The following is a 14,019-nucleotide window of genomic DNA, read 5'->3' on the forward strand; positions in this document are numbered from 1 at the left end:
TTTTAACCTTTTAAAACTGATTATTTTAAATTGATTTAAAATACTTTTGTGATATCGTTGAAGCTTATTGGCTACTTTATGATTGAGAAAGTCAATGAAGGAGACGCAAAGCTTTGTCTCGTTATTTTCAAAAGCAAGATATTTATGTTTTGTATTCACACCTAATAATATACTTTTGATACTTCTAATGTTAAATGTAGATTTATAGGTGGGGGTGAAATTCTATAATTAATTAAAATAAAACCATAGAATCTTATAATAAATTAGTTTAATGCTGCCACAGGTGTTGGTGGCGAGTTGCCGTGTTGTTACAAGTGAACATTATATAAATAATAAAAATAATTTATAATAAGTTAATGGTTATGCAACAGTACAGTCCGCTTCAATCCGGCTCGAGGGTGGCTCCTTAACTTAACGCCTGGAAAACAATTGCCATTAAATCCACTTAATATAAATTTTCGTGAAAAAATTAATTTCATATTTTTAAAAGTCGGTTATATTACCTATTCCTCTTCCTCCTCCTCCTCTTCTTCCTCTTCTTCTTCCTCCTCCTCCTCTTCCTCCTCTACCTCTTCCTCTTCCACGACTTCTTCCTCCTCAGGTTCAGGTTCGAATTGGGGTTCCTCATCTTCGTCGGGCTCGGCCTTAACGTCTTCCTCGCCTTCGGGGGATTCGAGTTCGCCCTTCTTCTTGCCGGGCCGCTCACCGAACCATTTCGGCAGTCTCGCTAATGTTATAAATTTATTGAACTCTTAGTATTAAATATTGTATAAAAATAAATAAATGCTGAGCAAGCGACACTTTGAAATGCCCAACGCCCAACTAATTTATAATTTGGTTCTAAAAAACTTTAAACACAAGAGGTTTGAATATAAAAAATACATGGAACATTTAAGAGAAATCTATCTTAGCGTAAGCTATCTAATCTTGTCGGAAGAGCTGACTATGATATATGACAGCACAATCATATTAAGTTAACTCTAACGGCACAATGATTGTTAGTACATTCACCGAATTTCTAAAATGTAACAATGTGGTAATCACATATGGGATTGTGTAGTGTAATATTGACGTCTGATGTCACATATTTTTTGTTGGCTGGTCTACGTTAGTTTTATTTCTCTAATTCGTAAAATTAATTTATTCTCTTTCTGTCAAATTGTGTTTATGCCGTGATGGAAAAAGACAGACGAGTACTTTAGTACACGGTGCAATTCGATAGTTTTTATGAATAAGGATAAGTCTTTATAGCAGTTAGCTTTTTACTAAAAATTTGGAAAATAACTTTAGTTTTTATTTTCTCCATATTAAGCCCTTTTTAAGCCAGACGCACTCACCCTTTTGCCTGCCACCGAACTGGTCGGCTCTCTCCTGCCACACCTTCTCGATGAAGTCCTTGTTGAGTTTTTCAAGGTCCTGTATCGGGGTACATGTTATCACAATGGGAAACATAGAGTTAATAGATGTGATACTCGAATTATTCAATTGATCAGTCAAAATATTGAAAGTGTATGAAAACGTAGCTCAATTGGTCGATAAACGTTCCTATTTGAAACATATCGTTCAGTGATCTAATGACATCTATATTCTGATCAAGTGGATAATATGAACAGTGGTTAAATGCATGCCTCATGACAATGGGCCATGCCGGGCGTGTGGGGACACAATTGTATCTTAAAACACCACATCGCCTTACTTTTATTTCGGTTAGTGAACTCCTCAAGTTTCTCCTTCCATAACTTATCCATATACTCCGATAATTGAGTATCGTAACCCTGTATAATATTAGCAACATTTATTTTTACTCTCAGTTTTCTTCCCATTACTGAATTAGTCAATTAAGTACCAGAGCTTCATCGAACTTGGACATCGTATCAGAATTAGATTTATCATACTCGAAGAAGAAGTTTACATTACGTAACGTTTATAAGTTAAATCTTAGAAACAGTTTTCCTTTCATTTAATATAACAGATATTAATGTCATTAAGACACATTTCAAAATATAGTCAGTTGGTTTATCAGTAAATTTCATACTTACACCCTCGAACAGTTTCTTCTTGTCGTCATACGAGCGTGTGTCAACACGCCTTTCATATTTCGACGCGACTTGGATTTTAGGCTAAAAGAAAAAAAAAATGCTCAATTATTCTTGGCTAGACTGAGTAGTGACAGTGACATTTGACTCTTAAAAATACTTACGGGGTGCTTGCCTGTGAGTGCCTCGGGGTCGAGTCCCTTCTTGAGAGCCTTGTGCCTTAACTGTTGCTTTTGTCTTTCTTTGAGCTCTTTTAACTGTAGGTAGATGATTTATTGTCTTATTATTAAGCCAATTAATTTGTTTAACACTCTTTCATTCTCGTAAAGTTTATACTGATTAAAAAAAACATCAAATCTTAAGAACCACATTTACCGCAACAGATTTCGGTCGAAACTAAGCATCGGTTAACTTACGTCGTAGTCCTGCCTCTTTTGTCTCTCCTCAAGATCGTACTTTTCGGTCTCGAGCTTGATGATGCATTCCCAGAGTTCGGTGGCCTTTTGGCGAAGCTTGTCTACGGACAGACCTTCGATGGTCAGGGGCTTGATGCGGATGGACAGGGAGATTTTCTTTTCCTCTTCTAGTTGTTCCTTGGTCTTGTTGCGCTCCAGCTGGGCGTTGCTAAGGCCGAACTGTAAACGTACATTTTGTTGGAGTACGATGTTAGGCAGCAATACGTAGCCATTTTTAGGTGCATTATTAAACAAACATAATGTATAATAATATAATATAAGTAAAATTGTATCTTGTCTGAATAAAGGCTTATATTATTATTATATTAAACAAATTGTACTATTTGTGAATTAAGGCTATCAACTGTGTATGTTGAACCTTTGTTCTAGACTAAATTTTATGTAATGTGCACTAACGTTGTCATTCTTCTTCTGGATGGTGAAGTTAGGTCCAGTTTTGTTAGAGGCATCCTTCATGGCCTGAAGCATAGCCTGCCTCTTCTTTTCGGCCTCTTCGAGCCTCTGTCTCTTCTCTTCGATGTCACGCTGTTTCTTCTCCTCTAGCTCGCGGACTCGCCTCTCTTCCTCTTCCTTCTTCTTCTGGGCGAGGCGTTTCTCTTCTTCCGCGCGGGAGACCTTTAAAAACAACATTTTATTTCTGCTCACTCAGTTTAAAATACAATAATTTATCTCGTAAGAGTTACCTTGCGCTTGGCCTGCTTCTCCTTGAGACGTTTGAGCTCATCTTCTTCCTTGGACCTCTGTTTACGCCATTCGTTAATGTATTCCTTCAGCTGCTCATCTAGATCAGACCGCTTTTGGTCTTGACGCTGTAAAACATTTCTAATTAGTATATGGACATGTATTTTTAAAAATATAAAAAAATCGATTTAAAGCGAAAATACCTTAATGAATTCTGGATCTCCCTCACTGCTGAAAACAAAATATTAATTAATATCACTTCAAGGGAATGAGCCAAATTATTGACTCCGACTAACATTTATCTTCAGTTAATTGTGTTTAGTTGTAGTCGTACAGTTTATTGACTTATGTAACACATAAAGTGGCATTGCTTATGTGTGAACATGAATATTTAAGACATTATATAAATACACATTGTATTAAAACACTTAATCAGAATTATTGTGTATGTGTACCATCGTGTTGTTACGCAATGGTTATGAATATTTAAATTGAAATGTGGTTTTAAAGACACGAACGTTTAATGAAATCACAAAATTAGGACGTTTACGGTTTCCATGCGAATGTTTAAATCAGAATTTTAGGTATTCGACACAGAGATTCGAAACGGCGCGGGCGCATCGCGAACTTCAGAAATAGAACGCGTAGATCGTTTAAAAATAGCCGTCGCGGCTTGCTCAACATTTAATGTTCGTTCGGAAAAATTCTGGCAAAAATACACGTTTCGTTCGTCCGCGCCGTTCTAGTTATTTATTATAGGATTACATTTACAGTTAGTGACACCAGAGAGCGGTGTGACTTACGCGATCGACGGTCTACTCCTAGAAACAGAAAATAACAATGAGCATCAACCACATCGCCGCCGTATTCGTATATAATACAGAATATAAGCGTAGGATTACATAGCACAATCAAAGATTCCGAAACAAAATATATTAGAGATATATTAAACGGCAAATTATAATTTCTTAGTGCGTTGATTATTGCCACACATGGCTAAGCGAAGCGCTGAAAGTTTGAAGTACTGAAATCTACTTACTCTTGTTTGGGAGCGGGCCTATTGAGCGGTTGCAGGAGCGGGAAGGAAAATAATCAATAATTAATATCGTATTCTAAATATAATAACTAAAGCTAAACACATATAAGCGAAGACAGACAGCACGACAGACTTGTTAATAAAAAAAAACTGTCGAAAGCGATGGCAACTAGCGTCCGAGTGAGTTCATAGCTAATAAAGCATCGACCGAGCACTAAAAGCAACATTGTCTTAGCCTATCGAGCCAAGCGTGCGAATGCCGCCGCGAAAGGGCGCTCACTTACTTCCTGCAACAAAGATATAGGATACGGTGAGACGTGCATCAAACCTGACACGACAGAGAACTGAAACTAACTGAATTTACAGTGGTGACACTAAGTGATAGATCTCATCTAGATAAGGCTTTAGAAGAAAGGCAGAGAACCCTCAAGCTTAAGTCTCAAATCAGAGCTAACTCGAAGGACGCGTTCTGCGGCACTACTTACGTCTCTACGACTTCTTCTTCGACTTCCTCCTCTTCGGAGCCACTGTTGAGAAAAGACACCGTTTATATTTTTACATGTTAGCACATTAGAGGTTCATTCTGATGTGGATCAGTACAAAATTGGAGCAAAAACGTAGGGACAATCAATGCAAGAATTATGAACGTGATAGTGTATTGATTTTAACTGTACCTTGTAATATTTTATTTGTTTTAAAATAATGTATCACTTACGAATATTCCTCTTCGTCGGACATTTTGGTAATGTGTTAGTCTGAAAAAAAATTGGTCTGTAAATAAATAGGTTCTTATTAATAAGTGTCCATCGTGGTAGGGTTACCAAGATTGAACTGAGACCCAATATATATTTTTGACGTATTCAGACTTAGCGCAGTCTCGTTTCTGAATAACCCTAAAGATTCTAGACTTAGCTGTAAGACTCCCGTATATCAATACATACGATTGATAAGACTCCTAACCTTAGTTTTTTTTTGTAATATTGATTGTACGCGTTGGATATCTTTCGTCTTAAACGTGAAATATTTGGCTACAGCCACCAGTGACGTAAATCCGTAACTAACCGAAATGTGTAGGTAATCCTTACAATGTAGACTTTACATTACAAATTGGCTATGAATCAAAATATTGTACTGTCGATATAATAAACATTGTGTTAACCTTCGCGTCATGATAGAATTATTTGTTTTTTATATATTAATTGAAGAATGTGTAGATCTACATTTTTTAAATATGTTGATTATCTGTGGTTATCTATTAAAGCAGTCGACATGTGCGGCTTGATTTTTGCGGATACCTTACGAATTAAGTTTCAAGGTCAAATTTAAAAACGTACGATTGTGCGGTATTATTTTGATCACCTTTGAACACTTGTTGTTTTTCGCCCCTACCCATCCCTACATGGGTATGGTACCATTTAAATTCATCAAAACGGTCGATCATAATTATTTAACTTAAACCTCGAACTTAAAATCCTCTATAGTCTATGTTAAGAGAGAAGTTATTTAAAAAAATATATTTAATATTTTATTTGTAAAGTATGTAATGAAATATGAGCGTATTGTTTACAGTAGGTTATTTTTGGCGGTTTTATCTTCTAACCAACGGGAACACCTACGGACGGGGCTGGCACGCGTTCAACAAGTTTATATTTGGCAGTATCGGATTGTGCTTCGAGATATCGTCTTGCGGATTTAAATTTTTTTATAAGGCAACATTGTAGTCCTAAATTAGTTATAGTTACTAGTTGAAGGGGCGCTAGAGGAGTTAAAAATTACGATATCCAAAAATTCATTTAAAGATCGGTTAAGTAAAAATTATACTTAGATAGTAACTATGATGGACTGGTATTTGAATTACGTTATGGCTCTCTGTTTTAAGATAATATATAAAATATATAACAGTTAATATATATCATAAAGTTTGGATTAAATTATAACATATACAATTTATATTCGAAAAAAATCTAAAATATTTACACTGCACTTAAATTTTGTTATATTAATAAAAAGATATTTTACTCAACTAAGTTTGTAACTTACACGCTTAAATACTATACTCAAACCTCAACCTTAGCCTAATTTATAATGTATTATATTCACAATTCATCAAGTGTACAGTGTGTAGTGTATGTGTATATACTTATTATCCAAAATGACATCCGCGTAACAAAACTCCGCGCTAAATGCGTTGATGCAAAACCAGATTTGGCAATCGCGTTTAAAAGTCCACCTGCACGTAAACTACACACTGTACACTGCACTTCACTGCACTTACGTCGCACGGGTAGAAAGCGGTCACTCAGTCTTACACTGGTGCAGACTGGCAGCAAGACGTTGGAATGTGGAGTCCGCGGCGACCGGGGCGGCTCTGAACGCTACGCCGTTTGTTAGCGCTCGGCCCGCGCTTGATATTTTTAGCCGCGGTCAATTTTGAGCTGATTTCGGCCAGCTCCGGTTTCTGTAGTACACGTTGGTAGTCTTGCACCGGACGTGAAGGGCGTGGCTATTAGGTTTTATTCAATCACATTTTAGGCTGTTCGTTTGAATCTCAGACGATTCGGTAATCGGATTGTGAAGTTGTTTACGAAACGAATTACATACAATTACATGCGTTGGAGGCGGTGACTTCGGACAGATATCTAGTATCTTTTACTTTTAACTTCAACTGATTTATGAACACATACTGATCAATTACAGAGTGTCAAGTACAGTTTACTGTATGAAGCGGATATTTAATGATGATAAAATATATACATTTGTAGGGTCTAAAAATGTGACGAAACGACCTTCTTAGGTCTGGGCCCTAGATTTCTGTATCATGATAATGTTATTAAAATCTAATATGCATGTAAGTTATCAGCCTCCTGTGCCTGACACACGCAGTTGGTTCTAAGGAAAGCCGATTTCCACGATGTTTTCCTTCACCATTAGAGGGAATGTTAAACGCGCACAAAGAAAATCTATTGTTGCACAGCCGGGGATTGAACCTACGACCTCACGTTAAAGCCACTAGGCAAAACACAGCCTTTGTAGTTGATAAATTTATCGATCAAATAGAATCTTGTTATACGAGAGTCATGGTTGGCGCTATGACTCTATTTTTACATATCTAAAAAACTTAGAGATAACGCTCGTTTTTGAATCCTAACAAACGCTACGGATTCGATGTACTTAACGCATATATAGTGTATAGCAGGGGCTTAGTCAAGATGCCTTAATGTATGTAGAAAGTCTAAACTTAATTTGTATGAGAATAACAGTTCGCGTCGACAGATTTTCATTCACTACATACACTAATACTGGGTTCAATTCCCAGCGAAATAAAAGCCGATCACCTCCTTGGTTTAAAATAATATTAGTGAAGCTGACACAGGAATATTTCTAGCCGATGGCAGAATCACTTCAAACAATAATTGTTTATTTTGGAATTCAAAATATTTTAATTTCTAAGAGTGGGGGCAAGATAAAAAACAAATCGTCTATAACACCAATTTTAACGTATTTTTTTCTGCGCTGGTATTTTTGTTAAGACCGCCAGTTTCTAACGTTCCAAAGCACAGTCAAAGTTAACCGCCCAGAGTGCGTGGAGTGCGTGAATTTGGATAACTTCTGTGTCGTGATTCTTTCGTAAAATCTTCAACTGATTTCATTTTACCCCATGTACTTGAATTACTAGGTAGATGCGACTGTTTCATAGGAATATTTAGTCACAGTTGTTCATTCTTAGTTACGAAATTACATTAAAATACGGCTACTTTTAGTCATTTAGGAATCATCTCAACATTCCGTCTTTATTTTTTAAATTTCTAAATTATTTACGGGGTAAGATAAATTACAAGTTTCGGTTTTACTCCGTTCTGTCTCAAACATTCAGTTTTCATCTTTACCCTGTATTCTAGTCACTTCTTTATTTTTTTATGTTATTGATTTTATATAAAAATATAGCTTTTGTACTTTCCTAATCAAAGTACAGGTTAATATTTATTGTTCTACCAGAGGTTTAAACACAACTCTACTCATCTCATTAAGAAAACAGCTTCCATACAGACACAGCTTCAATCCGTTTACAAAGTGTTTTCTTAATGTGTAAAAGCTGTGTTAACAAAAGACAATATCTACTCATGTCATCAAAAAAGAAAACGTTCAATCTTCCCCCCACTCACCCTAAAATATTTTGAGAAAACATGAGACGGGAAAGTAGATGGAGATATCATTATCACGGAGATTATTTTTTCAGTACTTTGCTTGCCAGCTATTGCCATTCCTTTTTAGTGGCAATAGTGTATATACTATTTTATTTAAAGGAATGAAGGAATACTTCTATTTAACTACTCATTTCTACGCTACACCACACTAGCTGCAACCTCGGTTTTGATGATATATCGATTGACCAACAGGTCACACATTCAATCTAGTGAAAAGAATAGTTTTTTAGTTCCCTTTTAGAAAATTTTTAGGTTCACGTTTCAGCGTTCTATTCATCTAAAAGTTTAAGCTGCTTCACCTATAAGCTGCCGATTAGATTATGCTATACTAATCTGCCACTTCTATGACATAGTCAGCCTCTTTCACAACATAATCTACCGGTATTATACCATAATCTGCCTCTTTTATAGCATATTCTACGGGTTTTATAGTATAACCTGCCTCTTTGGAATACTAGTTAGGTAGGACTAAAGGGACCTATGAACGGAATATAAATGTTATCCGTTAAGTGTTTTCACGACAAAATCAGGGTTCACTTCCACGTAATCCCTTGCCACGAATATTGGCAAAAAGTGTCGTATAACACTTACTCCACGTACATAATTATTTTATGATGTACGAGTTCTTATTAAATAAAAGCCAACTCATCTTTAAAGTAAAGCGTGGTCTTCAGAAAAAAAAACGTCAGCATACATTATATTTTTACTACATGCAAGCTGTTGTGTGTAATAAAAATAATTGTGACCAAACATGCTTATCATTTAATTAAAATTTTGAAAATTGTTCAAGATCGTTGAACTCGTAATAATTTATCGAGGATACAGCATAACCTAGGGCTCAGATTGTATAGAGCTAATGTAGCTTTATCTACCTGCAAGCCAATTTTTTTATGATACATTTGTCTGTCGAAAATTTACTGATAAAACTCAGATAAAAACTGACTTTTCAGCTTTATTGTCAACTGCCAATACATTTCATAAATTCCAAGTGTCAGTTGCCAATTCTGATTTCACAGTCACACATGTTTTTCATGTGTTTACGTTCACTAGACGTTAATACTTATTCTGTAAATTTTTGAGTTATTAACTCAAAAATTAATAAATTAAAATTACCAAAATATTTATTCAGTTATAAAATATTAGTATTAGAAACTGTTCCGTATAATATTCCAGAAAAACAAACATTTTTTGTGATGTTTAGTGTATAGTGTTTACGCAGTTTAGGTTAGGAACTTAACTGCAAACTTTTAATTATATAAAATGTTTCAAATACCCGATTGGGAAGACAGTGTACCATCTTCAGATATCAAGTTCGACGTAACAACTTCGGTGAGTAATCATTATAGAGTCAGAGATTTAAATTGACGAAATTTTATTGAGTTTTTGTCTATTTAACAACTTATATTTATTTTCAGAAATATAAAAGCAAAAATGGTAGTACAAATATTGATCATGCAAAAAATGTTGATACTAAAAACAATACCATAATCCAACAAAATGGACTTCCAAAATCAAATAAAAAGAAAAATGGTAATGAAATCTTTTCAAATGGAAAAACATTGAATCATAAACGCCCATTGTCGTCAAACAAACAAATGGAAAAGAATGAGAGTCCTCATAAAAGTGATACCCATACCAATATAATGGGAAGATTTGTACGACTAAAACCACCAAATGACTTGGTAGAGCAGATGGTAGGTAGCAAAAATCCTAAATCTAATAATATAAAACAAAAAAACAAACATAATACTATGGACAATAAAAGAAAATCTGATAAATTGAAAACCATGCAAACAAGTCCCAAGCAACCTTTGACCAAAATTAAGCAGAAAGATGTTGATTTAAATGAAAGTTTTGATCAAAGTTTAGATACAGATCAATTAGATGAGGTCATTATTAATGCCAAGAAAAGAAAACTGAATTCATTTAATAATAAAGAAGAAAAAGATGTAGTAGAGATGTTTACACAAAGCAGCAAACCCCTTTCAAAGAAAAAAGAAGCTATAAAGAATATGTTACATAAAGTTGGCCAAAGAAATACTATTCATGTAAATGGAAACAGTTTAAGAGAAAGAATGCTCCAGCGGCTGAAAGGTATTTATTCTAATGTTCAGACTAAATACTTTTTATTCTATCCTCTTATGTTATGACTTAATGTTGTGCTTTATCCTTAAGTCAGCAAGTCACTTTAAACTTGCTTTTTAGGGTTATATTTGTGTCTTATTATTGATTCAACAGTTAAGATTTAAGCGATAAGTAGTGTCAGTTCTCTATTTAAATATACATATAAGTAATATAAATAGAATTATAAATCAAAAATATTTCTTTCAGCTGCTCAGTTTAGGTATATCAATGAGAAGTTATATACATCATCAGGATCTGATGCTGTAAGGTTATTCAAAGAGGATCCTGATGCTTTCAAAACATACCACCAAGGATACCAACAACAGGTTAAAAAGTGGCCTGTTAATCCAATAGATCTTATTGTTCAAAGGATTTCAAAGATGTAAGTAATTTACTAATTGGGTATTATCTGTACATTTGAATGTTTGCTAAAGTTTTGTTTCATCAAATTGTATGGTGTTAAATATTTTTAAACCTTGTATTTTGAGTTGTCAATGTCAATCACCAGTTCTTTATTCAAGTTTCACACATTTATAAATAATTTTAAGATTGTAAACAATGTTTTTATGGTAAATAGATTATAGAAGCAATATAAAACTATCAGTGTCTCTCCAGTTTTAATGTTATGTAAAATACTTTATAAGTACTTATATTTTTATATATCTAACCTTTGGTTCATATTACAAAATTAACATTTATTGCTAGTTCTTAAATCAATGGCATATCTGGACCATATCCACATGATATGGAATGAAGCGTTAAAATTATATAACGCTTTATAATTTTATATAGAATTAAATATTTCAGGCCGAAAACCCATTTCATAGCTGATATGGGTTGTGGAGAAGCAGTACTATCTAAACGAGTACCTCAGAAAGTCCGTTCTTTTGACTTGGTGTCATTTAACTCGAATGTGGAAGTTTGTGACATTGCTCATACACCATTATTGGCCAGCTCAATGGATGTTGCGGTGTACTGTTTAGCTTTAATGGGCACAGATCTCACACAGTACTTGGTTGAAGCTAACAGAGTACTGAAGACTGGGTCAGTATTTTCATAACATACAACAATAATTTCTGTAGTCATACACTTTGTTAGCATTTAATAATAATTTGTTTAATATGCTTTACTGTATGCATGGTTGACTATTTATATATTACAACAAAGTAAAGTTAAGTATAATAATAGATCAAAAGAAAATATTAAAACTGAGAAAGATTGTACAGATTTTTGAAACCAAAATAATCTCAGCCAAGCCGTTAAAACAAAACCATAACTGGTTGAACTAATAATTAAATGTAATATTTAAATATCAAAGAGTTTTTTAATAATCATACCACATACTGCAATGACATATGCATTAACATCAATATAAGATTGCCATTATTCAATTGTATTTTTTATTATTTATACTCATTACAGTGGTTACCTACTTATAGCTGAAGTAGAGAGTCGATTCGATAATGTGGACACATTTATAGCAGAAGTGCAGAAAATTGGTTTCTCTCTGAAAACGGTGGATAAGAATAACCAAGTATTCTACTTCATGGAGTTCACCAAGATTCGGGAGGCTCCCAAGAAGTCGAAGCTACCTCATTTGACCTTAAAACCATGTTTATATAAGAAACGATAAATGCCGTTTGACATAGTGTTTTGGCTTATTATTTTAAAATATGAACCCTAACAACAGTGGTGTTAAAAATTCACAGAGAATATTTTAATTTTACACAACAATCAATGGAAGTTTTTTATTTATTTCCACATCATTATTCTATCTTAACAGTTACAATAAATTAGATACAACGTCAAAATAATCGATTATATTTATATGCCTAAATCTTATAACTAACAATATAGTAAGCAACTCTTGTGAATTCAGCCAGTGTACAAACAAATAGGTCTACCTCAGTAGAAATTTTCTCTCGTGAGTGGCGCTTTGCTAACCAAGTTGAAATGTGCGCGCGGTACATCCAAAAGTTTTGCCAGAAGCCTCAGGTTTCTACTTGGTACCCGTAGACCCAGTCTCTCCATAATATCCAGATTCTGAACCCGACCCGTAATAATCCTAAATAAATACACTGACACAACTAGCTCTCTTTTGAGGCGTAGCTGGTCGTAACCCACCATACCCAGAACAAACAGGGTGGGGACATATATCACATAAGTGGATACAATGGATACACTCCATTCAGTCTCTTGTAGAGGCTGCGAGTGAATATATTTTGTACTCATTCTAACATGAGACTGTATTTAGCCTCATATGGGGCCCACACCATTGCGTTGTACTCCAAGTTTCTTCTCACTAGGGCATTGTATAAAATTTTAATTGCACTGATATTCGTAAACCACAAGCTATTCGTAATATGAACCCCAAATTTCTGTAAGCCTTTTTGCATATCTTATATACATATATATCTGGGAGTATATTTTAATATTAGATAGAGGAGTAGATCTTTGACCTCTGAGACTAGCCAACGTTAGCCCACTGACAACAACAGCAACAGCTGCGCTAACGTCAAGCTTTGGCTTTTGTGTAACATAAACAGAGCTAAAATACTCGGCAAATGCTCTAACACAGGGGATAAAACTTCTCCGTTCTCAATAACACCCAATGGTTCTCTGTTGACTCTGTTACACCTATTAATAAACCTCCAGCATGACTTGGGATCTTCAATCACATTTGATTCAATAGCCTTAGTATAATTTTCAAGAGCCAATGCAATTAATTACTTACCTTCAGCTCTGCAACGGCTAAACTATTCGTAATATTTTAGGGATTTAGTGACCTTGAATCTCTTATGTAGCGTGGCTATTTGTTTAATTTTTTTAATGACCTCCCTTGTGTACCATTTAGGATATAAATATCTTGAGTATTCTAAGCTCCTGGTATTTTTTTAAGGCTTTTCTTAAGCACAGAGTTTAACGTATAATAGAAGCAATTGAGACTCTGATTTAAATCAGACGAGTATACATCAGACCAATCCACTTCTCTAATCTTTGATTTCAATGCACTTAAAATTCCATTGAAACAAGCGCTCATGGGTTTTTGCCGGGACATCCTTTGAAGGAACTGCTGCAACGTGCGGAAGCACACACACAAGAAGCGGTGGATGCTGAACGTCTATAGGTACCAAAGGTTCATCCGCCTCACTCACCCCTAAACTTTGCATTCCCCTACCTTTGCTCAATACCAAGTCTAATAAACGGCCGTTAATATTCCCTATATTGTTACACTGACTGAATTCACAATAATTACTAAAGTAATTCCAAAAATAAGCATTTACATTGTTTGAACAAGAATATAAATTAAAGTCACCGATTACTAATACATACTTTGAACAAAATTCTTCAATTGTTTTGAGCAATAAAAAGTATTGAACATCATTCGTATTTGGAGGGGTATAAACAAAACATAACAGAAACATAAATCCATTTTTTAAATAGACAGTTGCACAAACTAT

At 34.6% G+C, this 14,019-nt stretch overlaps 2 protein-coding genes across 8 annotated transcripts; one reads left to right on the forward strand and one right to left on the reverse strand.

Annotated features, from left to right (window-relative positions):
• Window positions 1-251: 251 nt before the first annotated feature.
• On the reverse strand, window positions 252-6,640 carry LOC123711285 (troponin T, skeletal muscle). 7 transcript variants are annotated; one of them, XM_045663791.1, is made up of 14 exons: window positions 6,505-6,640; window positions 4,945-4,984; window positions 4,715-4,756; window positions 4,233-4,250; window positions 3,997-4,014; window positions 3,397-3,424; window positions 3,196-3,321; window positions 2,909-3,127; window positions 2,453-2,671; window positions 2,201-2,293; window positions 2,040-2,120; window positions 1,697-1,775; window positions 504-727; window positions 252-418 (listed from the first exon to the last, which is right to left on the reverse strand). In XM_045663791.1, exons 2-13 carry the CDS (start codon window positions 4,965-4,967, stop codon window positions 504-506), a joined length of 1,170 nt encoding a protein of 389 aa, XP_045519747.1. In that variant the 5' UTR covers window positions 4,968-4,984; window positions 6,505-6,640; the 3' UTR covers window positions 252-418. The 7 variants fall into 7 exon arrangements, with proteins under 7 accessions (XP_045519747.1, XP_045519748.1, XP_045519746.1 ...); XM_045663792.1 differs by lacking the exon at window positions 1,697-1,775 and adding an exon at window positions 1,338-1,416 and having other exon boundaries at window positions 3,397-3,421; window positions 6,505-6,639; XM_045663790.1 differs by lacking the exon at window positions 1,697-1,775 and adding an exon at window positions 1,338-1,416 and having other exon boundaries at window positions 6,505-6,639.
• Window positions 6,641-9,480: 2,840 nt separating this feature from the next.
• On the forward strand, window positions 9,481-12,209 carry LOC123711404 (ribosomal RNA-processing protein 8). Its single transcript, XM_045663979.1, has 5 exons — window positions 9,481-9,763; window positions 9,850-10,528; window positions 10,766-10,940; window positions 11,366-11,602; window positions 11,981-12,209. The coding sequence occupies exons 1-5, from the start codon at window positions 9,695-9,697 to the stop codon at window positions 12,189-12,191; spliced, it is 1,371 nt and encodes a 456-aa protein (XP_045519935.1). The 5' UTR covers window positions 9,481-9,694; the 3' UTR covers window positions 12,192-12,209.
• The last annotated feature ends 1,810 nt before the right edge of the window (window positions 12,210-14,019 follow it).

Source organism: Pieris brassicae, chromosome 6 (genome assembly GCF_905147105.1).
Source record: "Pieris brassicae chromosome 6, ilPieBrab1.1, whole genome shotgun sequence".
Taxonomy (NCBI): Eukaryota; Metazoa; Arthropoda; class Insecta; order Lepidoptera; family Pieridae; genus Pieris; species Pieris brassicae.